Genomic DNA, 26,737 nt, shown 5'->3' with positions numbered 1-26,737 from the left:
TAATGCAATTTCTTGTCTAGTCGGATAAAAAAAGCAATTATCATAATGAGGTTGTATAAAGGAATGACTAAAGGTGATCCCACACTTTAACTCCTTAGTTACTAACCTATTTTTGGGCCTTGAAGAGTTTGTGCCGGAATTTGAAGTCAAGCACACTTCGACATGAAATAGGGGTGAACTGTTTGGGTTTGCTCAACACTAGGGATGAGCGAGCACCCAAATGCTCGGGTCTGCGTTATTCAAGTCGAGCTTTTCATAAAATTCGAGAGCTCTACCCGAGTAACGAACCCCATTGACTACAATGGGAGACTCGAGCATTTTTGTATGTGGGACGCCGGGTCCCGAGCTTTTTTTTCTTTCTTGGATCTTCTCTCTTGCTCTCTCTTCCTTCCCCTTCCCCTCCCTGCCAGACCAAAAATTTTCAAATGATGCGTGCTGCGTCGTGGCAGGGAGGGGCCAAAACAGAAACGTCACAGCGGGGAGGAGCCAAAAGCTGGGGCGGGGTCGAACGCGATTTGATGTTCGTTCGAGTAACGAGCACCATCGAGTACGCTAATACTCGAACGAGCATCAAGCTCGCCAGAGTATGTTCGCTCAACTCTACTCAACACTAGTCGCATCCACTTACTGTAACTGGACCTACATTATTGATGTACATATTTTTGAATTAAACACCTGCCGTGTAATTAGGAAATGCAGAACGTACCATTAATGATAATGCAAATGATATATTAATGTATCCTACAGGAAATACACAATATCCCATGAGACTTTATGCACAAATTGCCAAGCATCTTACCCTTAAAATGGCCCTCTGCTTTTAGGACAAAAATCTATCTTTGGCCCAGATAGGGCAAGGTATATTACCTGCAGTCGACGTCTCTGCTGTCCCTACTAACCGCTGGTTCCAGGTCCCATTTCCAATTGTCTGAGATGGCCAACACAATCTTCAGACTACCTAATCCCCGCAGTGCATTGGTAGTGTAAGACTACTAATGCACTATACCTGCTCCATGATTGGCCAGAGCTGCTTACATGATTAGCACTGGCCAATCAGAATAGTCCACAGTGCATTAGTTAGTTGGAAACTTATTGCAGCCATCTTGGACAACTAAGGCTCGAAATCAGGGAAATGGAGAGACAGCAGAGAGGAACTGCAGGTAATATATGCCCTGCCCCTCCTGTCCTTCGACATAATTTTGTTCCCAAATTGGACGGTTACTTTAAAGGTGTAGTTTGGGGAGGAAAAATTAAGTTGAAATCGGCTCAATGCTGCTTAAAAACAAAACAAAAAAGGCCTACTTCTCGTCATGGCCACTGCCCACAGCCTGTGTTGCCTCATCTCCCCCACCTTTTGGTAATGACCATCAGCATCCTGGAAGTCTTCTATATGACAGACAATACCCAATTTATTCCCCCCCCCCCCCCACGTCTCCTGGGCACGTGCTTCGCCTGCCTCTTAACGGGCTAATGCACGCGACCAGCATGCAATTCCCAAGCCTATCCAGGTGTTTTCTGGGTTATGTAACGTACCCTGCACCACTTGAATGTGCCTGAGCAATCGGTTCCATGAGCTTCTTTGAAAGTTTTCCTACATCCTGTTTGACTTAGTTTTGACCCTCTGCCGGTTTACCCAACTTTCCCAAATTCTGCCTGTCCTGACCTCAGTCTGTTTCTTGACTACTGCATTGCATGAACTCTGCCTGCCTTGACCTTGGCCTGTTATACTTACTAGGTCCTTCTTTGTCTCCTTTGGTACCACACTTCGGTGCCCTTGACCCACGGAAGAAGTCAGCTGTCACATGACTAAGACTACTTCTGGGGGAGTGACCCGGGACCCCCCTGTAGCAAAGACTATATAACTCAAAAAGGGATTACAGGATGAAAACCAGGGAACCCCTTCCACCAGCCTTCAGGAGTAGCCCAAAGCCAAGACAGTCAGTGACACAGTGGGTCCACACCTGATCCGTGACACCCACCTTACCCGATTCCTCACAGCTCTCAATCTGGCAAAGCCCGGGCCCTGCTTGATCCTTTTTTTTTCTTAGACTGAAGATGTCTTGTTACAAGGTTGTGTGACCCCTGCAGCCAATTACCAAGGTCTAGCCTGTAGAATAGGTGTCCTTTCATGCCGAATCACATCTAAACATGGGCCTCTTGTGTGTAATGGGAAATCTGACCCTGACAATGGAGAGATGTCTACAGGACTATGGACTGTGATAGGTTTTTACCTTCCTTGTACGCTACCAGGTCAATTAGTATACTGGGCAGCACACTATTGCAAAGGTTCTTATGGGATCCAGAATTGGCTCATTGTACACCTCTATTAACGAGACTACAATGAACTAGAACAGCTTCTGATGGCGAGCAAACAGCGCAGACCTGGCATACGGCTTGATAGCTTAAGAGTGCCATGCATAAAGCAGCTTGCACAGTGAACTCCATTTGGCAGTTGAGGTATAATATACGAGCAGCATCCTGTCAACGATGTGAGATCTGGGAGCTGTCAGCTTCTTACTAAAAACAGTTTGTGCTGTTTCTTTCCTCTGTAAAGAAGCGAGAACTACAGAAACTCGGTAATATAAAATTCAGAACAAGGCTTCTATGCCCACCAAAGACTCCAGATCCCCTATGTGGGTAACTCTCATATTCTCTTTTGCTGCATCGACCAAAAAGATTCGAAATGAAACAAGTATAGATCATATCACACTAGTCTCTAACTTTTCATACAGTGTTACTCTACACCTGTCATACTGGAAGGTAATGCCACCGCTAAAGACCCGTGGAGTAGAAGGGGATTCACTATTACCTCATCCAAGGTCAGACTTAGATTGAATGGTGCTCTATCAATCGATTTCCCCTTCATAGTGTCTAAATCTAACCATAGTGCCAAACTAACCATCAATTTCAGATTTGTGGTTCAAGCCCAAGGTGCCCAGGCTATCAAAGCCACTGGTCAGACACATGATTGGTCCCTCCTAAAATGAGACCAAAAGCCGTACACCTCTGTGGTTGGCCATGACACCACTATCCCTACATAGTAGACTGGACTCAGAGGTGTAACTTGGAACTCCCGGGCCCCGATGCAAAACTTGTAACAGGGCCCCCAACTATAATGCTTTACTCATAGTACTGGGTTCCCTGTATGGAGAAGAGAGGCCTTATGGGCCCCTTAAGGCTCCTGGGCCCGGGTGCAACCAAATCCCCTGCACCCTCTATAGTGACGCCCCTGACTGGACTAGCAATGAGTATGGTTATTCAAGTCCCCTGACATGTTGCCAGTGCCAGTCTTAGCTCAAGTGGCACCCTGTATGGATTTTTTTTTTAGTCATAAGGAAAATGAAGGACATATATTACGTTGATAGGCAGTATGCCTATATTCTGCTTTTGCAGAGAGCAGCAAGACTGCAGCATATCCAAACCAGAACCAGGCTCAGTACATAAATACAGCACAAACCAAGCCCACAACACAAATACACCACTGGAACCCATCTCTGTACATAAATGCAATACCATAACCGAGTTCATAACAAATCCAGCATCAGAACCAAGCTCATAACATACAGTACCAGAACCAAGCTTGTAATATAAATACAGCACTAGAACCAAGCTCATAACATAAATATTGATGCTGGACTAAGCAATTGTGTTGTGAGGGCACCAATGGGCTGTCAGCATCAGAGGGGTGGAGACAGGCAGGAGCAGGATGATTCATGTAGCTCCACAAGATGCTGCCGCACGGAGAATGAAAACTATCTGGCTGGATGGATCCAAAAGTGGGCATTGCCACCAGCCTAAATATGCCTCTCGTAAACACGAATGGTTGGTGCCCTGTACATTCTTATCATTGGGACTTATCTATTTGGGCTATAAGAAGAGTTTATGAGCCCCCTCGGTTTGACCCTCAGGCCCTTCTTTAACCCTTTCCAATCCAATTTGTATCCTGGTTTTCCTAGGGGGCTTACTCTTTTTCTGTCATTATACAACAGCGCTATCTGCTGGCTAAAGCCAGTACTGCATGAGGTGACACGTTGGATAGACTCCGATAGCAGAGAGGCTGGCAATCTACAGTAAGAGAACCCCGAAGGACGTCTTCCAACATCGGAGCTGTACAGCCTTAAATCATAATGTCTTCAGAGGTCAGTCAGTGGATTGGAAAGGGTTAAGAGTAGCTTTAGCAGTCAAGTAAAGTGGTTGACCAGGGCTAAAAAAAGATGATTGCTTTTCTCCAAACACAGCGCCACCCTTGTCCATAAGGTTGTGTGTGGTTTTCCAGCTCAACTCCATTAAAGTGAATGCAAGCTGAGCTGTAATACCAGACACAACCTATGGACAAGGGTGGCGCTGTGTTTGAAAGAAAGCAGCCTTGTTTTTCTCACCCTGGACAACCCTTTTAATTTTGAATGTTTAGCCTAACTGTTTTCTGTAATGAATAAACCAATTCCCCCGCTCATTGACGCAATCACATCCATGCTTATTTGATAAATGTCACTTTTTCTAATAAGTCATGATAAATTCAAAACAAACCCAATTACAGCCTGCAGAACGCATATGGACCGTGTTAGACAAATAGATAAATGACTAGGAGAAGTGTCTAAGACTGTTACGTGATATATCTTCATTGTCTTTACCTTAGGCGACTCATTTCCCAACATTAGCATATAAAGCAGTAAAACCAGGAAGAGTTTCAATAGAATTGCGCTGGCTTTATCCGGCTTGCGTAATAATCAGTAGCGGCCACATAAAAAAAGGACATTTTATCTCAGAGAAATAGAAAAATAAATGACAAAATCTGCGTGTCCTAAACAAAAGTATGAAAGTTCGCGGAGTTTATTCTACAGTGTCCTCAAACAAACTTCAAGCAGTTACTCAGCTCAAAGCAATGCCTGGCACTGAACTTCAATGGTGAGCTGCCATGGTCCTCGCTTAATGTTATTACGCCTGATAAAGAAATATGCTTTGTATTTCTTTATCAGAATAATTAACTGTGCCAGAAAGCTAATAGGACTCGACAAAGGAACGATCCGTCTCATGAAATAATAATGGAATACATTTACTTTGTTCCTATTCTTTCCCCCCAGAATAAAAAAAATCATCTTTATCATTACTTTGGCTCACAGAGCAGAACTACAAGAAACGTTCTTCATTCTAATGACGGAAGGAGGTTATGGACTGTGATGTCTCTGGTACGGGGGTGGACACGACAGTGGAGGATTATGGGGCTGCTCTGCGCCTCTCGGAGAGAGAGCAGGCCAAACCCTGGATGGCAGTGATGAGTGAAGTTTTGAAAAGTTCTGTTCCGACTATTTGCCAAACTTTTGCAAATGGTTTGGTTCAGTCCGAATTTGTTTGAACCAAACTGGAAGTTAACCAAACTCCCTAAAACTGGTGTACAACACTGCCTAACTCTCAGAGGGTTATACGGGCTTTAATGGCTTTTAGCGGTGTTCTACATCAGTGTTCAGGACTTGAAACAAGGTTCTACTGGTTTGGTTTACTCAACACTACTGGTTGGTTGGCTGAATGTTTATGAATGGCGAGAACCTGTGCAGGACTCCAGAGGAACTGCATTGCATGCATGGAAGCAAGTGGAGGATTGGCCTTTGTATTATGACCAGAAAGAGGTTTCCTGTGTTTCCACATCTCTTGTCCTCTAGTTTATTGTTGGGGTAGTTGCTGTGCTACTTTCTCACAGCTGATCTAGTAGAGTGGGTCAGTTGACCATTCTGGTTCAGCTAAGCCTCATTTGGGGAGAAGTTTCTCATTAGCTAGCCTCTATATGCAGAAAGAAGGAATGTTTAATGTGTTGCTGGTTATAGCGTAAACTATGTGCATGTAAATCCCATATTTAGGGCTCCTGCACACTTGCCTTTTTTCTCGCGATATCACTGCTTTTTTTTTCAAGCGATTATCAATGGGACTTTCTAATGCTAAAAACGCACCAACTTGCAAAGCGTTTTGACATTAGAAAGTCCCATTGACAATCTTGTGAAAAAAAAAGCAGACATAACGCATGAAAAAAACGCAAGTGTGCAGGAACCCTTATTCTATCATTCTATGCTTTTGGCATCTTGTCCTAGTCTAACTTTTGTTTCTTGTAAGAGTAGTTACCTCCTGTGGTTATTTTCTAGTCAAGTTCTTGATTTTAAGCTTTATTGCTTGTCATTGGCTTTTCCATTTGTATCTATCTTACCTTGCTTCTTAGTTCAGCTGTGCTCAGTTTATATTTTTCTGTCTTAGTACCCTCTCATGCTTTGTCAGAAGGTTAGTGTTTCAGATAGGGTTTCCAATAGGGACATCTTTAGGGATACTCATAAACAGTGGTGTCTGGTTTTAGGGTCAGTGTCAGTGATAGACTATGGAGAAACTTAGGGAAAGCTGGAGTTATGTTCAGGTATTGCCAGTTTACTATCTGTACACCATCAAGAGGCGCTTCATTATCTGAAACTGTCATCAGACTACCCTCAGCATTTGTTGGTGAGTTCTACTTCTTGCATTATTGTTACTTACTAGTAGATGAGCGAGCATACTCGATAAGGCAAACTACTCTAGCGAGTAGTGCCTTATTCGAGTATCTCCCCGCTCGTCTCTAAGGATTCGGCTGCCGGCGCGGGTGACAGGTGAGTTGCGGCGGTGAGCAGGGGGGAGCGGGGGGGAGAGAGTGAGAGAGAGATCTCCCCTCCGTTCCTCCCCGCTCTCCCCCGCCGCTCCCGGCCCGCTGCTGGAACCCGAATCTTTAGAGACGAGCGGGCAGATACTCGAATAAGGCACTACTCGCTCGAGTAATGTGCCTTAGCGAGTATACTCGCTCATCTCTACTTACTAGTATTAATACTTGGTTCATATTAGTCCAATGTCCAGCTATCACATAATTTAGCCCTACTATACGTTTTCGGGGTATTTGAATATTGGGACTGTTAGTACCCAGGAAAGGTGAGTACTATAGGTGAAGTCCAGTTCTGCCATCTTGTGCCATCCAGCATTGTTACACTTTGGTTCATGGAATTTACTATAATTCATGCCATGATACTGGCATAAATTGCTGGGTAAAGCTAAACAACTTCTATTATATGTGGTGTAGATTTCAAGTTGGGCACATAACTTTGCCAAATATGCACCAAACTATGAAAGGGGTTTGCTAGAAACCATGTAATGAGGGACTTGGTAATACCTTCATATTTTCAGATCAGCGCCAATGCTTCTGAGAAGACCCACCCACTTTCCTCTGCACTTCTTGCACAGCATTACCATCCTAAACACAGCCACTGATGTGCTTGCGCCTCCTAACATATATTAGGTGGACTTCAATCCAGGGCACTCTTTACTTAGACTGGAGTGTGTTTTTCTAAGGGACTGCAGACTGTCAGAGTATACTTACAGCTCCTTGCCTAGCCCCCTTTCCTGTTGTGAACATGTATTCTCTGTTTTTCCACTGAGCTATAATAGAGAGCTGTATTACTGTGCTGGGGTATGGTGGAGGAGATCGGGAGGACAGAGAGCGGAGAGTGCAGCAGAGAAAGCTACTATCACAGAGGGCTGTAATTAGCTCTTGGTGGATTTTATGTTCTTAGCAGCAGCTACTCAGGCAGAGGATGAGATAGTTGGAGAGATAGCTGTGTAGTATTGAGTGGGCGTGGCTAGGCTACACAACCTTTTGAAATAGAAGAAGGGAGCTGTGCTTATGCACCTTCATGAGAGAGACTATCTAATCAGTGCTAACAAGAAAATGGGTGCAGCAGCACTCCACTGGAATGCACCGCTGGGTGCGAGGTGCGGATCTGATGTGCAAATCTCAGCAAGTCCTGACTCCAAGGGCTAGCAACATCATCCAAGTAGAAAATAGGTTGAGCAGCACAACCAGCAATCCCAAATAGTACTTGTTTATTGATCCATAAAGAGCAGAGCAGCTGCTGATTTTCTATCTAATCAGTGCTGGTAATGCCCTGGAGCCAGAAACCTGAATGTAGGAGAGCCTGCAAACCAACCATGAATGCATCAGAAGGAAAACTCATTGCAAAAAAACAGATAAGTGAATCTTTTTTTTTTTCTGCAGGGACTTAGAGATGTGTGTACTGATTTTTCATGCACAAAAGGTTTCTATAGCATAGAAAAGGCTATACCACAATTGTGAGTTATCTCCTATCCACAGGACAGGGGATAACTTGCTGATTGGTGGGGGTATCACCGCTGAGACTCCTGTTGATCTCGAGAACAGAGGTCTCATGTCTCCATCCTCTTCACTGCAGGGTTTCTGTAGCCCCTGCACTGTGGAGGACACTGAATGGAGCACTGATCATACACGCGCACTAGCACTCCTTTCATTTTCAATGAGATGGCTGAGATAGCCAAGTGGGTGCTGCTGAGCTATTTTCATTACCCCATTGAAATGAATGGAGCGCTGACTGTGCATGCTCAGCCAGCGCCGCTTTTTGAGTCCCATCACGGTGAGCGGAGAAGCAACTACGACAGTGAACAGGAGGGTGGGACACAGGAGTCCCATTCCCCAGATCAGTGGGGGTCTCAGCGATGAAACTCCAACTGATCAGCAATATATCCTTGTCCTGTGGATGAGGCACAACATATCATCTTGGTACAACCCCTTTTAATTATAAAATTCTGCAACTGCCACCAGGGAGAGCTGAGAAACTTACTGCATACTGTCTGTCCATTGCACTCAATAATAACTCAGTATATGCTAAGCTCCTGAGCTCCTCCTAGTGGTGGCTGTAGGCAGCACATTATCATTTATTTCTAATTTTATAGATTTACAGCTCTGAATCAGGAAAAACAAAACTCTGACTGCTATTAGAAAATGAGGCAGCACAGAATTACAGAGTAGGACATGTTTTATAGATAAATGAAGCTGCGCTGCCATGACAGATGCCCTTTCATAACTGTAGCAATTATTCTATTTTTATAGAACAGTGTTGAGTACCGGAGTCTTATCATAGCCTGCTGCACTGACTGCGCCAAGCTCATAATGCTGGTGCATCAGGGACGTTATCCTATAACCAATGCCTCCGTTGCCTTATAGTATTTCCCTCTGAATTATTTGATTTCTGCCCACTCCATGCCCCTTGCTTTGCCCCCTGAATGCCGTAGCTGTCTGCTTCTCCTAAGTCCTTGCATTCCAAGGCAATAACCTGCGTGTCCTTTATAAATTCATGAGCCATCCGTCTTCCTATCGACGGGGCTTTATGTTATTCAGTGCCACACTTCTGCTTGGCGTCCAGTAAGCGCTCTATTTCAGCACAGCTGCACTTTCCGTATTAATCTAGGGTTTACTATTGCAAAGTTAAAACATGATTTTCTGAGAAGCGTTAATCTTTGGCTGAGCACATAAGTATATGTAAAAGTTTGTACTATTATCTCCATCCCATCATATTAGAGTGTGTGTCTATCCAGTTGCAGAAGACCCATCTGTTTAGGATTAGGCCTGCTTTTACATACCGCCTTAAAACGAGGCTCTGCTTCTGTTAAAATAGCAGACAACTGCGTAACAGCAACTCCCTAACAGAAAGTTATCATATACAGTGGCCAAAATAAAATGGGGGAGTGGTAAATTGCTAGCATTGACCTTATAGAGGGTCTCACGAAAGGGTGAAAACACCCATATGGGATGAAAATGATATGGCAGACAGTGATGCAATTTTGCATGATAGCTTAAGGGGAAATCGGTTAGGCCATATCACCAATATGACGGCCATTTTGAATCGGCATCTTGGATTCAACTCTACATTTTTCCAATGGGAAGGTAGGTGTGTGATAGGTCATACTGGCACAGAATTGCACCAGAAAAACAGTGGTGTGCTTCATTTTAATATAACTTTACTCATTGTCATGTTCACATAGTGATTTTCTTCATTGCAGGCGATGTGAATGATGGCGTTATCTCAAGCAAACCGCATTGAGATCGTCCTCATGTCAGGAGAACGAAGCAGACATTTTATCGCCACAATCACCCCAACCCAACCAGACCTCCCATTAATCACAGTGCAGTGGCCCAACTTCTTTCCAAATTCAGAGAAACAGGGTCTGTCGCTGTTAAACTAAAGTTTGGATGACCAAAAACAGTTACTGATGAATTAGGCAAGAACATCAGTTGCTGATGCTTGATTAGTAAGGGCTTTCGGTTATCCAGATTTTGGTTCGTCAGGGGCAGATCCTGTTTCTTGGGGTTTGGAAAGGAGTTTGCCAACTGCACTGTTGGTAACGGGAGGTCTGGTTGATTGAAATCTGTGGCGATGGCAGAGCAATGTGCTTCATTCGTCTGACATAAGCATGATCTCAGCATGTTTTGCATGAGAACGCCATCATTCTCATTGCTTGTAATTAAAGATGAGCGAACACCAAAATGTTCGGGTTCACGTTATTCGAAACGAACTTCCCGCGATGTTCGGGTGTTCGTTTCGAATAACGAACCCCATTGAAGTCAATGGGCGACAGGAACATTTTTGTATTTCGCCGATGCTCGCTAAGGTTTTCATGTGTGAAAATCTAGGCAATTCAAGAAAATGATGGGAACGACACAGCAAGTTCTCCTCTGCCACAGCTGTAACAGCTGTGGCAGAGAAGAACGATGTTAGCCCATTGAATTCAATGGAGCCGTCAATACAGCCGACTCCACTGAATGCAATGGGCTGCCGGCGATCGCGGGATGAATTGTCGGAAAGGGGTTAAATATATAAGCCCTTTCCTGCAATTCATCCAGAAATGTGTAAAAATAAAAAATATATATATACTCACCTGGTGCCGACAGACGGAGTTCAGCGCGGCAGGCTGCAGTTCTCCTGAACTGCTCTGAACAGCTGTGAGTAGTATTCAGCAGCCGGGGATTTAAAATCCCCGCCTGCTGAATAAGATGCCTCTGAATGGTCACAGCTCTCCTGCCCCTGAGCCAATCAGAGGCAGCCCTCACTCACCCATTCATGAATTCATGAATGGGTGTGAGTGAGGGCTGGCCTCTGATTGGTCAGGCTGTGACCATTCAGAGGCATCTTATTCAGCAGGCGGGGATTTTAAATCCCCGGCTGCTGAATACTACTCACAGCTGTTCAGAGCAGTTCAGGAGAACTGCAGCCTGCCGCGCTGAACTCCGTCTGTCGGCACCAGGTGAGTATATATATATTTTTTATTTTTACACATTTCTGGATGAATTGCAGGAAAGGGCTTATATATTTAACCCCTTTCCGACAATTCATCCCGCGATCGCCGGCAGCCCATTGCATTCAGTGGAGTAGGCTGTATTGCCGGTTCCATTGAATTCAATGGGCAAACATCGTTCTTCTCTGTCACAGCTGTTACAGCTGTGGCAGAGAAGAAGGATTTGTCTTCTATATGTTCTCAATGGGGTTGGCGCTGCTGCCGCCGGCCCCATTGAGCGCATATAGAAAAGATTTCTCAGGGAAGAAAGTTAAAGTAACCCGAACATCCGAACATCGTGTGGTGTTCGTTACGAATAACGAACATCCCGAACACCCTAATATTCGCCCGAGCATCAAGCTCGGACGAGTACGTTCGCTCATCTCTACTTGTAATAGAGAAAATTCATTGTATCAACATCAGAACGAATGCAGTTATGTTAAAATGAAGAATACCATTTCTCTGGCTACATTCTATGCAGATTGCTATATCACACACTTACCTTCCCACTGCAAAACATTAAAGTTGAATCTAAGAGGTCGGAATTCAAAATGGCCGTCATTTCGAGGACATCGCTTAACTTTCTCGCTTCCTGCACAGTTTGTATATAAAACTGCATTACCATCTGCCAAATCATTTTCATTGTATATGGTTGTTTCCACACTTTTGACCCCCATTGAAATGCGGCAGACTGACTGATGTAACTTGATGAGTGCGCTAGGCATAACAAACACTTGTGTAAGGAGATAAACCATAAGAATAGTGTTGTATCTGTTGCACAGAAGGCCTTGAGGATACCATGGACTGGAGCTTGTGGAGGAGAGGAAAGAGGAGAGGCTGTAGCGCGAGCTGTAGCCGATAGGCACAACACCCGGCTAGAGAAAGCAGGCTATGAACGGACAGGCAGGGAAGGTAAGGGCATGGGTGGTATGAATATATTAGCTTGTCTACCCCTACTGCACATGACAAGAATATTAGAAGCCACCAAGAAATCTGTAACCATATAAAAACATAAGGCGGCATTTGAAATGATTCTCCATAATAATCGATAGCAGGGAATACATCATTCCTTATACTAAAAACATGAGATGCTGCAGAAATTCAAGAGCTTCTTGCCAGTAACTGAGCAAATACCATGAACCGCTTTAAAGAGATTGGGATTAGTCGTTGCTGGGTGCATTGCAATGCCATAGTTACACTGTGCCCTAATCAGTGCCAGCCAGAGTGTGCCCTCCGCACAGTGCCACATACAAAAAAAAAATGAGACAACATACAGACGCCAGTGCCAAAAATAAGCTTCATTTATTTACATATGCCAGGAGTCCTGTCGTCGGGATACCACATTTGCTACTATTCTGTAAATGAATGTCTTCGATGGTAAAACCCCTTCAACCCTTTAGTGACCACCCATACATGTTTTCATATTCTGGGTGTCTAGGCTTTATTCTATAGAATAAAGCCCCAGGTCGGGAAGTGTGACAGCTCCCTACTACCGGAGGTAGTCAAGAGCCCGGAGCGGTCACCAGGGGCCACAGTGGAGAACAGCAATCCCGTAAGAGGAAAAGTTAAGTTCAAAAAGTTAAAGTTTCATCCGCACTCAAGCCGGTATTGATAAATCAATAATGCCAAAATTTGCCGACCTCACAGAAATCAAAAGCAAGTCAAAAATGATATGCTTTAGGGAAAATGTAAGGAATACGGAAATATATCGTAAGGCAGAAGGGATAGCGGTCTCGGTTGGGAAAACACAGCTGTGTTGACAAAGTCCGTTAATACTTCGAGGATAAGCAGGTCCATCCAAATACGACACGAGGTCAGGAGATCAGTGAGAGACGCTATTTGGACCAAGTTCAAACCAAAAATGGGATTACACTTGAGTAGAGCCGCATACACAAAAAAAGTATTCATGTTATCTATACTGTGCAAAGAGCGAGCTACAAAAAGGACTGGATCCAACTTTTTATATAAAAATATGCTTCCCAGCTCGTTTTTTTTTAATGCATTATTATTAGTGGAAAGCTTTCCGAGTGTACAACATTTTAGTCCGTAGACCATGTTTCCTGTGTAGGAAAAAAGAAACATCTTGGTACCATCTTAGATACACCCCACATCCTCCATTTTTCAAAAGCAGATCCTCATCAGAAACCTAATTGGATAGCCATTGTCTGTTTTACCTCTTGGCACTACTGCAATTCGCTCACTTCACAAGGCCAAGACCCTAGTTGCTCCCACTAGCTGCACTCAACTGTGGTCTCTGCGGCTCAACACGAAAGGCTGCCGGAGGAAGTGCCAAAAGTGCTATAAGTTTAGTGTAGCAGTTAGCTTGGTGTCATAAATAAAAAAATTCCCAGGGAGGGGAGCACTGACTTTTGGGAGGTTCCAGTAGGGTTCTGCGGTGAACGGGAGACTTGTGAAGTCTAAGAGTCCAGGAGGTTTCCCCCTTTTCTTGGAGCCTCTCGGACATTCTATCCTATCAAAAGTAATTGGACACCTGCACAAGAATCAAAAGTAGTATTTATCTCCATGTCAATACTTAGTGGGGGTCCTTTGGCCCTAATAACATTGAATACTTTTTGTGGTACACTTTCTAATAACGTCAACTGGTGTTTCCATCCATTCATCTTGTCTGGTGAGTTCTCTTAAATAAGATGGACGCTGTCTACTTTTCCTGACCCAATATTCCAGTTCATCCCAGAGATGTTCAGTAGGGTTCAGCCAGTCCAATCATGGAACATCCATATTCTCAAAATATTGAAAAACATTATTGGATTTGTGACAAGGCGCGTTGTCTTGTGGGAAGTATGGCCGACCATTCCCGGAGTATTACCACATTGTCGGAAGTACATTATTGTCTAGAATGTCAGGGTCCAGCTCCGTGTTCATGGTTCTTGTCACTACAACCAACGGACCAAGACCATGCTACGTAAGACATCCCCACCATCCTTAACTGTTGGCCCAACACACTCCGGCAAAATGTGTTCCCCAGCATCTCCCACACCCAGGCACATCCATCTGATATGAAGACAGACTAGTCTGATTCATCATCCTATAGAAAGTTCTTCCATTGCTCAACTGTCCACTGAGGACGCTCCTTGCACCATTGCAGACGGGCCGATGCATCTTCTTTAAGAGAACTCGTTAGACGTGTATAAGATGAATAAAGGGAAAAACCAGCTGAGGTTCATCACATGTTAGTCCAAATTATGCAACGGAGAGTATCAATGTCATTAGGGCCAAAGGAGCCTCACTAAGTATTAACAGATGAAAATACTCATTTTGATTTTTGTTCAGGTGTCCAATTACTTTTGGTAGGATAGTGTGTATTAGACTATATAATAGATACAAAAAGACACCAAATATGGCCGTCACACTCAAGAAATACCTTGTTATCTCAACATTACGTACTAATAATTATCTATATAGTTATTAAAACTATTAATGTTGGATATGATCACTTCACAGGCTCCAATAAGACTTATATGGCTATGCTGGGACTTATATGGCTATGCTGGGACTTATATGGCTATGCTAGGACTTATATGGCTATGCTGGGACTTATATGGCTATGCTAGGACTTATATGGCTATGCTGGGACTTATATGGCTATGCTGGGATTTATATGGCTATGCTAGGACTTATATGGCTATGCTGGGACTTATATGGCTATGCTGGAACTTATATGGCTATGCTGGGACTTATATGGCTATGCTGGGACTTATATGGCTATGCTAGGACTCATATGGCTATGCTGGGACTCATATGGCTATGCTGGGACTCATATGGCTATGCTGGGACTTATATGGCTATGCTGGGACTTATATGGCTATGCTAGGACTTATATGGCTATGCTAGGACTTATATGGCTATGCTGGGACTTATATGGCTATGCTAGGACTTATATGGCTATGCTGGGACTTATATGGCTATGCTGGGACTTATATGGCTATGCTGGGACTTATATGGCTCTGCTGGATCATGTTTGACCATTAAACACTGACTATTTATAACCTTAAAACAACTTGCCTAATATTGTGTACAAATGTAGCAATTATTAACATGACCACCTATCATGCTAACTCGATTTACAACATTGTAATATGATCCCTTGATTAAGAATGTAACAAGCTAAATGCCAGGTTAAAGTTTGCCACATCTGTAGGTTCCAATTGTGCTACCAGCTGTAACCCATTGAAGCATACACCAACCCCCCCCCCCCCACCACCACCACCACCACCACCACCACCACCATCCCCGAGACATCTGAAGGCTATCTGTGGTCTCCAGCACTAAGACGTTAGCAGCAGGTCTTTTTAAAGTGCTTTAAATTGTGAGGTGCGGCCTCCGTGGGTTGGACTTGTTTTTTCATTACATCCCACAGATTCTCGATTGGATTCAGACTTCACAATTTGACTTGATTTGATCTCTTTGGAGAAACTGAGGAAATCATGAAGCAAGGAACCCAATGACCTGGTAAAATAGCTCTGAAATCTAGACTGAACTTTGTAAATACTTGCAATAATATAAATAGAGCCGCGACAAATTTCACAACTCTTCCTGTTTGCTCAATAATTGGTAACAACTGCCCCGACCCTGGAGAGTTGGAATGTGAGAAGTCATGTAGCAGACAATTCTGGGCACCAGACGCATCGAATTTCATCTCCGTAAAATAGGATCTAAAATTGTCTCTGTGGTATGCGAGGCTTCTTCAGACTAATTTCAGTCAAATCGCCCACAAACCTCAAAGGACAGATGATTAAAAAGCTAAAAAAAATATTATTTTATGGTAGATGGAAGTTTCCTGCGTAGCAAATTCTGGAAAATGAATCCATCAGTTTACAAAGATTGAGCATATTTTATATTTCTGGTCTGGTGCCATCTTCTCAATCCTTAGGGTCTCATTTCTGGGTGGAGTGAGCCGAGACAGCCAGAGGCCCCTAGGCAAGAGCAGTATCTAGGCCCCTTGGTGTCTAATAACTCACTGTAGGTATGCTTCTCGATAGTCTATAAGTAGGATTCAGCTATTGGTGTGGTAGTGCCCCCTTACTTACTGAGCCTCATTGCACGAGCAGTATATGGCCCCCTTTGTTCTAAAGTGGCTTATTGTAGAGCACAGCCCTTATGTGTCTCTCTGATAGTCTACTAGTATGATGCTGATTTTATCATTGCAGTAGTTGCCTGGGCAGTGTATTGGTTGTTCATAGAGCAACTTCCGTAAGGTACCCATACACCTTCAGCCACTGTTGGCCAACAGCTATTCCTCCTGACCCACTCCCTCTCCTTTGCTTGCATGCGTGTGTTGTCAATGGAGAGACAGGAGTAAACCATTACCAGACACCACTGGTGGCAGCTTAACTCCCATGAGAACAAAGGATTGAGTATGTTGAAATGTTGCATGTGTGACCCTTCTTTCCCTCAGCAACATCCATCATAGGAGAGGTGGCACACCACCAGGCACATAAGCTGGTCCTGCCAAAGTAAGCAGGTTCAGCAGGCTGCACTCTCATGTGTGTGGGCACCTTTAGGCTAGCAATGTACATTATATTTCCATCAGCTAAACTCCCCGAGTCTGGTAGATCTGGCCAATCATCTAATGTGTATGGTAGCTTCTGATTTCAACTGCCTGATCCTTTTGTTCTCAAGTTTTGCTGGCAGTATACCCTCTCTGCAGCCTATAGACATACATCTGTCAATGAGCCAAGCATGCATGTGTGTAGGGGTATTGGACAAGAGGACAAGATAGCTGTCAGCAAAATGCTTGTCTGGCTGACAGCTATCCCTCCTGATATCCCCCATATATATGTACGCTCAGTCGAGTTTGCAAGTGTTGTCAAACGGAAGAAGCGATCGAATGACTGCCAGACACCTCTGGTGGCCACTTACTTTCTTGAAATTCAATGTGCGTTCCCCCCCCCCCCCCCCCCCCCATCCCCTCACACACACACATCATCTTTTAGGGAGGAGATGTTGCACCAACATACATATACGATGGTCAGCTGATCCCACAGGAATTGGCAAGTTTGGCTGACTTTGCTTTCACTTTTAACCATGCAGATTAGGTCTCGATCCGACAAACTGCTGATTTTAGCAGGTAGCATTGAGCGAGCTGAAACAGTTAAACATGGTTTCTGGTCAAATTTTGCTAAAAATATGGTGCGAACCTGAACCTCATGCTATTCATTTAAGCTGAACTCACTAAAATTTACCCCTCCTGCTCCTTCTCTTCCTCCTCCTGTTTCTTCTTGTACTCTGGAGGAGGAAGAAGGCAAAAGAAGCATGGTGGCTCAGTGGTTAGCACTGTTGCCTTATAGAGCTGGGGTTCTAGGTAAAAATCTGACCAAGAACAACATCTGCATGGAGTCTGTATTTTGTGTTTCTTCTTCTTCTCCGATTAGGAGGAAGAAGCAAGGAAGAGAAGGAGAAAGGCAGAAGAAGCAAGGTGGCTAAGTGGTTAGCCTGTTGCTTCACAGTGCTTGGGTCATAGGTTTAAATCTGACCAATTAGATGTTGTCCTTGGACAGATTTGAACCTAGGAGGCTAGGCCCCCAGTGCTGCAAGGCAACAATGCTCGTCACTTTACCACATTTGAGGAGGAGGACCTTTACAGTGTTATGCACCAGTTTAGGGAGTTACAATTTGGGTAGAACTATTTAGGACAGGTACAAATTTTTTGCCAAAATTCAGTGAACTGGCCCAACTGAACTTTTCAAAAGTTTGCTCAACATTATTAGTAGGTCCTACCAATACCCTAATGTGTATGGTGACCTCATGACACCCCTCCTATGGCATATATTATCGGCCAGTTGGCTTACAACATGCTAGATCCTTTTGTTCTTGGAGAAACAAGACTCTTTGCCAGCAGGTTACTCTGCATTCTGCCAAGCTGAGCATGCATGTGTTTAGAGGTGTAGGGAAAGATGGCAGTCGGCCGATTGAGAGAGTTTAGCCCACAGCTATCTTACGTGAATGGGCAATTCACCTGTAGGAAGCACGTTTCAGGGTGTCAAGAGGCCCCCTTACGTGTTGGGCTCCTGTGCCATTGCCAACTCTGTCCATCCAACCCCTGCTATGAGGAAGTCAAGCAAAAACAGCTCCCTCTGACATAGTTCTTCGTGAAATGTCAGGATCACTTTTCACAGTTATGAACTTATGTCAGTTTTAATGTATTAAAACTTGCCCATGTTCAACACATTTTATTTCCCATTTCGGAGACAGATAATTTCCCTGACCCAACACCATTAGCATTACCATAGGAAGTACTTTTAATGAAACAGGCTTCCAAAGTAATAAATTGCTTGCTGACTTCATAACTGTCAGTGATTAAAATTATGGAATAGACTTGACAGTTTGCGCACTTCGAGGCACTTACCATGGCCGTCGTCCAAAAAATCAGTGATTGTCGCTGAGGTGCACTTTGACCATGGTTTGGAGGCATCAATGCTTGTTAGAACAGATGACATAAGTCGTTTATCTTCCAGGGAGCCAAAGTTCTCCTCGCAGAATTTTGAATCATCATGCGAAAGCCCAAGGAGATGTCCTATAAAGGGAGAAAACATATGGATGGAAGGTATTAAGGGGTACGATATGACAACTTCATGAGAAGACATCTACAGGCATTTTCCATGCAGAAATGGTGGCTACAAGATATCTTATGTCAATGCATATAAATAGTAGGACGTGTCTGTGTGCTAATCTACAGTAAATGGTCATGCTCCCTGGTCAAAGCAGGAAAATATATCTATATTCCTTTAGATATATTAAAACGACCAGTTTCTTTGTCTATGCTCTTGTAAAATACTCATAGTGGCCATGTTTGAAAGCATCTGTACATCTGTTAACTACAAATGGTCTGCCTCAGAGGTGTAACTTGAAGCTTCTGGGCCCTGGTACAAAATCTGTAACAGGGCCCCCAAGTATAATGCTTTACTCTTAGTACTCGGCTCCCTATATGGAGAAGAGGCCTAATGAGCCTACTAAGGCCCCTGAGCGACCGCATCCTCTGTACCCCCTATAGTTATGTCACTGGTCTGCCTTACAAAGTGGTCATGTTTGGAGACATCTGTAGATCTGTTAACTACAAGGGTTCACCACAGGAAAAGACCCTGTGGCTAGGAATGTAGATATAAGGAGTGTAGAGGTGGTAGTTGCACCAAGGTTTTGGTCTTCTACCGATCATGTGTCCATTGTACAAAGGGAACACGTGTCAACCATCCATGAGCACTGCTGCTCCATTCATCTCCAAGGGGCTGCCAATAGGGAAGCCAAGCATAGCAGCACTCAGTAATCTACAGCAGACCCATAGAGTTGAATGGAGTGGCAGAATACATGCTTGACCTCGGTTACATTCATATGGGGGGATGTGGCAAACCCTTTATGATCATTGAGAGTCCTAACACTCAAACCCCAACAGGTCAAACAATTATTCCCTATCCTGCGGATTGGACGATGACTTTAAATCTTCGGACAACTCCCATAAGTTCCCTAAATTCTGCCCCACCAAAAATGTAAATTGTTGCTCTAGATCCTATCTGCCGACCACTTCTTGCTCCATGGAAATTATATGCATGTGTGGTAGAGCTGAATATATTAGGGCACTGGTTATTTTAACAGTTTCCCTGAGTCTGGGTGGGTAATGTTTCATCTTGTGGAGAGCACCATGAAGGTTGTAGGGAGCTTTGTAGGTCGTTAAGTGCTCCCTAGGAATAAACTATGCAAATGAGTGATGGAAAAATGCCTTCACAGAGCTACCTATTGGGCGGTAGTGACCCTATGAGTCAATATCCAAGTTTTAAACAGGCCTTCTACTTGACTAACCATGCAGGCCAAACCAGAATATCCATGTATAAATACAGCTGTTTCAGGATTTTTGCCCCTCATGAGCGCACAGTAGGGTTCTGACTAGATAGCCAAGAGGCCATCAATGTGAGTCGGAGAGGGTAATGTTGTAATGTGTGGTAAGTGTTATGTTCCTACTTGGCAATGGCTTATAAGACTCCCTCTCCAAGACTCACATTGATGGCTTCTCACGTATCAAACCGGAACCCTATGCTGTACCGATGAATGGCAAAAACCCTAGAACAGCTGTATGTATATGGATATTCTCTTTGGCTTATGTCCTTAGTCATGCTGCAAGTTAAGATATTGACTAATAAGGTAGCTACTACCATCCAATAGGTGCTGCTGTGGAGACATTTTATCACCTAATTGCTTAATTGTTATCCTAAAGATGTTGAGGCTGCCCTTCAGTCTAAGCCTAGGAGTATGGTTCACTGTGGGGGACAGAAAGGCATATTGCCCCCCATTACTTTTGAATAGCTTAGCATAGAATACCCCCTCCATTTGTCTCTATAACAATCCACCAGTAATGGTGAGACATGAAATGCTTTAGCTCAGTCTCTTGGATGCAATCTAATAGACAATAGGAAACCGCTTTCAAAAAAGGCGGTAGAAGACCCAACCACATAGTGGCTTCTGTACAACTGCCCATAGTACGTCCAACCCTGGTGAATGACCTTAAGGGCTATGGAATTGTTTCTCACTTAATTGCACATGTTTTGGGCTGCCAATCATTTTTGGAATAGGGTTTGCTTAAAAATGTTTTTGCACCGCTTGTCTACAGCTTCTACAAATAAACTAAGCAAGGCGGCCCAATTGCTTTCATGTATAAATATACAGTGAATCTACGTGTATCGTCACTATTCACCGGGTATTAATGCGCTCCCATTGAATTCGGGGTACGTTATGTGCTACTTCACTTGGTAATATGGACCAAAATAGGACACACTGCGACTTTTTTTTCTGCATGTATATATATATATATCACATATCTGAATACCCTAATACAGAGAGTAACTTCTCCCACGTGAAGGAGCCCTAAGGGCTCCAGCTGATGAGCATAAGCGCAAACGCTCGCTCATGTGCAACTTATCTGCACAGTGAAGGAGTCTTTTTTGTGCATGTGCCTGTGCGCATTCGCACAGGCACCACTCGTTGCCATGGGTGGAGGAATCACCCCCGCCCTGATTTAAATGACTGTTAAGCCAAATAAGGTGCTGGAGTTTGCAGGTATGTGCAGTGTTTTGTGCATACCCGTATGTACATATGTGCGTATTTGCACGCTCCCATAGAGCATGTTGCGTTTTTTCGCGTGAACTAAATGTGCGCAGAAAAAAGAATAGGGGGAACCCACTGAAAACACTGGATTCTATTTAGAGATGAGCGAGCATACTCAGTAAGGCGATATACTTGAGAGAGCATCGCCTTTTTCGAGTACCTGCTGGCTCGTCCCTGAAGATTCAGGGGGGCCGCGGTGGTCGAGGGCGGCGCAGGGCAGCGAGGGGGAGCGGGGAGGAAACTGAGAGAGATCCCTCTCTCTCCCTCCCAATCCCCTCTGCAACCCCCTGCTCACCCCCCCCCCCCCCCCAATTTTTCAGGGACGAGCCAGCAGGTACTCGAAAAAGGTGATATGTAGAAGCCGCAGAAGACAAAAATGGAGCGAAATTCCTAATCAAACCCAAGTGTCTGTCAGCCACAAATACAGGCATTGAAGGGCAAAAATGTGTCCCACCTCAAAAGGCGTCCATCAATTTTAAGTTGGCCACGGACATCACGACTTTACCCCTAACAAGGTGATGCACCAAGACCGCAGGACAAACATGGAATAGGCTTTATCACGGATGACTAACCGACGGGTTCAATCCGGCACACAATTACATTCTGTTAAAAACCCGCAACAAAATATCTTAAACACGTATCATAAAAGCGTAAGGTCAGCAATTATTTTTAGTAGCGCAGACATAACTAATCAGTGAAGCAGAACGTTTCTGGTGGGTTCATTAACATATCTTTCCATCTACGGCCAGCGACGCTCTTAGAACTTTCCTCTCTGTGTTCTCCGTTTCTCAAAGGCTCTTCTGTCGTTACATAACACCTTGTGCATAAACTGTTAGAATGCGCTCAATTTTAACTATTAAACTAACAGCAAAGTAGCCTAAAAAAAAAAGTAAACAGGTCTCCAAAGTGTCAACATATTGCAGGTGTGCTACTTAGTATTTAATTAACCAACCGACTCAAAGCACTAATTGCCCACAACTTATTCCCTCGGTAAAAGTTACGTAATTGCTTCTTGTCACCTTAGATTTTTTTCCATACTGCCGAATGCCAACATTAACATGGCTTTACTACAGAATTCACGGCGAGTATCAAGTGGTGTGCAGATTGCATTTCACAGACTTAAGAATTTAAGAAGCTTAAATTAAGAAACACACATGCTGTTCCCTCCAGTGCTTCTCAAAGCGTTAGATATCTCTAAACAGTTCAGCCCAAAAAGAGCTTTAGGTTTCTAATCTTTGGTCTTCGGGAACCAATTTTCGGACAATATGAAAAATACTGGTTACAAAACAGTTTGTAGAATAGACATTTTTTACATTTTTTGCATAGTTGACATAAAATAACTAGAAACACAAAAATAAAAGAGCAGCTTCATGGGTCGGATCGTCCAAGATAAAGATGGTGTGAGTGCCAATGCCTCTTCGCACAACTGAACAAGGCAACTGCATAACTCCCATGAGGGGTTTGTAGTTTTAGCTTTATAGGCTACAGTCGCTGATCTTCCCGATGTTTCCAACAAGATCTGGTGTGAAGTACAGTAGTGAAAGGGACACCAAACTAGACCTTTGTTGAGACATGGCTTTGAAAAACTCCAGGAGAAACTTCTTTAAAGGAGTTGTCCAATTGTAAACGATTGATGGTCTATCCTCAGATTAAGTTGTCTATAGTAGATCAGCAGGGGTCAGTTGCCTGGGACACCCGCCTATTGGCCATTCACCAAGCTGGTGTGTTCATGCACTGAGCTGATTTATACAAGAAGTAAACAGCTCCATTCTCAGTGCAGTGGCCAGGCTTGGTTTCACAGAAAGAGTTCTCATTCATTTCAATTAGAATTTAGCCTGCAATATCAAGCCTGGCCACTGCAGTGGGGATGGAGCTGTCTGCTTCCTTCAGGAATCAGTTCAGTGCACAAGTACATTGGCCTAGAGAATGGCTGATCAGTGGGGACCCAGGCTGACAGACCCTCGTCGATCTAATATTGATGACCTATCCTGGGGATAGGCTATCATTAATTTACAACTGGGCAACCCCTTTAATAAGGGACAAACCCTTTAATAAGGACTATGCACTTTGGACTTGGACTGAGTTCTTTCATCAAGCAGGTGGTTATCTTGCCACACACCAGTTTGACTTTGGGCTGTCTAAGGAGGCAGTGCTTGACACACACCGGTTTTCCCCCTTGACCTCTCGCAGCGGGATTTGGTCTTCACTGCAAGGTCCCCAATCTGTTACTCACAAAGATATTTCTGGTAGTGTGGTTGGTGATGCTGAACTGGCCAAAGTAATGGTACTGATGGTGTGGACAGGTTTGTATTCATGGGACTGGCCATGGTCAGGACTGGTGGCACAGGGACAATAATGATGTTTAGGTGTCAGTTGGGGGCATGCAGAAGTCATAAAGTCTAGAATACAGAGCCAAAGTCAGGGGGCACAAAAGACAGAATGTTTAGGAACACAGGCAAATTAGAGAACCAGCAACACACAACTTACAGGGGCTTTGTCACAATGGTTATAGGATACAGATAGCTTAGCATCCTCCATGATGAGAGGATGCCTAAGAGAGCTAGTGGTGGCTGGTGATTGAAGGGGGAAGAGAATAAGGGAGAACACTCTGGCCATTTAGGAAGGAGTTCATGCAAGCCCTACAGGCAGACACCAGGGAGGCACAGCATGGCACACAGCATGTGGACAGTATCTGAGCCCCAACTACAGGTGAGCAGAGAGGGTGGTGGCAACATGCCATGACACTTTTACCCACTTGACAAAGGACTTGGAGTGATTTGAAAACTAGTAGTCTTTATAGCACAAATATAATACTTCTATATTAGGGCTAAATGAAGGACGTCATCTGAGTCTTCACAGCACACACGTATTAACCGTTTTACAATAGGGCAGTTCCTTTGGAATTGTTTGAAGTAGTGCCACAACAAGGGCTTTTGTGCAATACTGTGCACACACAAAGACTGCAGATATACCTGGTATCTAGTACCTGAGGGGACCCAAAGGCCTCTCTCCCACATAGGAAGACACCCACAGTATAAATGCTGCATGGTAAGATGGTCCTGTTACGGTCTCTACATTGGGGCCTTTGGTTCTTGCACTCTAATGGAGGTTAAGGTTTCTCACATGTCTCAATATTGGTTCATTGGCATTGATGGGTTGGGACAATATTTTCTCTGCTTGGGTCCCTGTCTATGACCCAGAATGGACCTTCTGCCATCCTGGTATTACAAGATGGCCATTCGTGTGAATGCCTGTCCTGTAATACTACATTTTAGCCACAATTTTAAACAGCAAAAATCAACTGATTGCTGGGGGTGTCAAGAGCAAGACCCATGGTAATCAACTACTCACACTACATTTTTGGAGCATTGAGCATCTTGGTACAGCCTCTTTGAAAAGCTGTATGAGTTAGCTCTGTTTTCTCCTAGCTTGTGTTGAGTCTTGTGTTGGTCTTTAACTGACTGTACACATTAGATAAACTCATCCAAATCTGACATTTTCTACAAGATTAGCTGATGACTTTTTGTTTCTAGTGCCTTCCATGTTTAGGGGAAATAATGGAAAGGCATGTTGGCTTTCCATGAGAGAAACAAACAGTCTCTGGAGGTTTGCCCATTTTTCCCCACTCCAAACAAGCCAAGAGTTGGCATATTTATAAGCCCTCTTCATCCATCCATTGTACTTTCCTGATCTAGAGCTCCTCCCAATGCCAATAAAGTTGTGACGGTGTTGTGGTGGACTAAAAAGCATAATACTATGGTTAAATTCCATTTATCATGTGTATTTATGATCTACCCTATGATGAACCAGCTAAGTTCCAGAACTACTAGATAGTGACGAGCAAAGTTTGGTTTGGCCAGTTCACCGAAATTTTGCAAAAGGTTCAGTTCGGTCAGAATTAGTTCAAACCAGAAGTTTACTAAAACCCCTAAATCTGGTGTATTACAAGGGCTAAAGAACCGTAAATCCCCCATCACATTCTCAAATAGTTATGCAGGACTTTTATGACTTTTAGTTCTGATTGCACCTACCATGCTGTTGACCCAGGTTTAGTTCAGCTGGGATCAGCTGTTGAACTTGGTCTAAGGAAAAAGCATTGAACCAACACTTTTTGATCTAAGATTTGCAAAAACAAGTTCACTTGATCAGTGATCACAGACTGTACTTAGGCTAAATGTATTGTGCACTGTGATTGATGACTGTAATCAGGTGATCTTCCCAGTATTCATAGCGATCTTACCAGCAGTCATCGTGATGGTACAAATATGGCTGCGACTATCAGCAAACGTGGGTGTAATTTCACCACCCAGGATAAGCCTATCAGGCTCTCAGCCTATTTCACCATCTTGGATTTTCGCAGCTAAAAACTATGTTGGTGCAATGTTCTTCTACTTGATCTTAGATCAACTCTTGCTGATCTCAGATCAAAATTTTGGTACAATGGGCCCTTAGACTGGTTAGTGTTCATAACCAGTGTTGAGTGAATGGAACCATTACAACCCTATTGCTGGTAGACCTTTGCTAAAAGTTCGGTTCAGGTACATGCCGAACCAACCTTTTAGCAAACTTCGACCCAAAACAGGGTTCTACTGGTTTGGTTTGCACAACACTAGTACTGGATGTTTTTCAGTCAACATAAAGAATGATATAAATTCTGCTCATCACCACTGCCTTCTGATGACCTGTGAAGGTACCCCTTGAGCTCTTTTTGCAGCTCACCATATTTATGTGAATGGAGTGGCACTGGCAGAGCTCATTGGCAGCCATAACTTGTTTTTATTTGCTACAACCCCCATTAGCACAAAACAAAAACAATTCTGGAAATGCAGAGATACGTCATTCATAAAGACGTTCTCATTAAGGAAAGGCACAAAACACAACATACAAGACATGAAATACATAAATGTAGTTTTCAAGTTACAATGTAATTTCAATGACTCGTCTTCATGAATTAAAGGTCTTTAAAATGATTAATAAGTTTAAGTATATTTATGTAACTTTTTCTGAACCTCGTTGCCTCCCAGGGACAGTATTTATGGGTAAGTGGATATAATGCCAATCCTGGCATGTCTAGTAGAGGACTACAGCTGTGTGTGAGGTAAAGGAAAAGGATATCACTGATGATGTCCCGGAGGAGAAGGAGGAAAACCATAACACTTAGCTGGTAATTGACAACTTGCATGAGTCTTAGTCAGACACAAAAATGTCTACTGGCAGTAAGGGCAACCATTCACTTGTTAACCAGTTGGTAGTTTCTTTGCCCGGATGACTACATCCTTTACTCTTCTGTCAGCTATGTTCATGGTGCTTCTCATTTGTCTTCTTCACCTCTTTGCTTGACCACATGGTAGCAATTGGTATTACAAGCTTATGTCTACTCTATTCTTAAGGCCCCGAAAAATACCAAACTTTAGACAGATGAACATGTATGGGGGCATCCCAACTTTTCCTTGACAGATGCTGAGGGTACAAGGATCGGGCACAT

At 43.8% G+C, this 26,737-nt stretch overlaps 1 protein-coding gene across 2 annotated transcripts in view; it reads right to left on the bottom strand.

Annotated features, from left to right (window-relative positions):
- The window catches only part of ADAMTS5 (ADAM metallopeptidase with thrombospondin type 1 motif 5), a 115,586-nt gene that overhangs the window by 38,661 nt on the left and 50,188 nt on the right, over positions 1-26,737 (bottom strand). For both annotated transcript variants that reach the window (XM_066599086.1, XM_066599085.1), the window contains one exon: positions 18,509-18,676. In XM_066599086.1, coding sequence (XP_066455183.1) covers positions 18,509-18,676 — 168 coding nt within the window. The remainder of the gene's footprint in view (positions 1-18,508; positions 18,677-26,737) is intronic.

The sequence above is a fragment of the Eleutherodactylus coqui genome, chromosome 4 (genome assembly GCF_035609145.1).
Source record: "Eleutherodactylus coqui strain aEleCoq1 chromosome 4, aEleCoq1.hap1, whole genome shotgun sequence".
NCBI classification, from domain to species: Eukaryota; Metazoa; Chordata; class Amphibia; order Anura; family Eleutherodactylidae; genus Eleutherodactylus; species Eleutherodactylus coqui.
The sequence above is the reverse complement of the archived record's forward strand: the minus strand, read 5'-3'. Positions and strand labels throughout refer to the sequence as shown.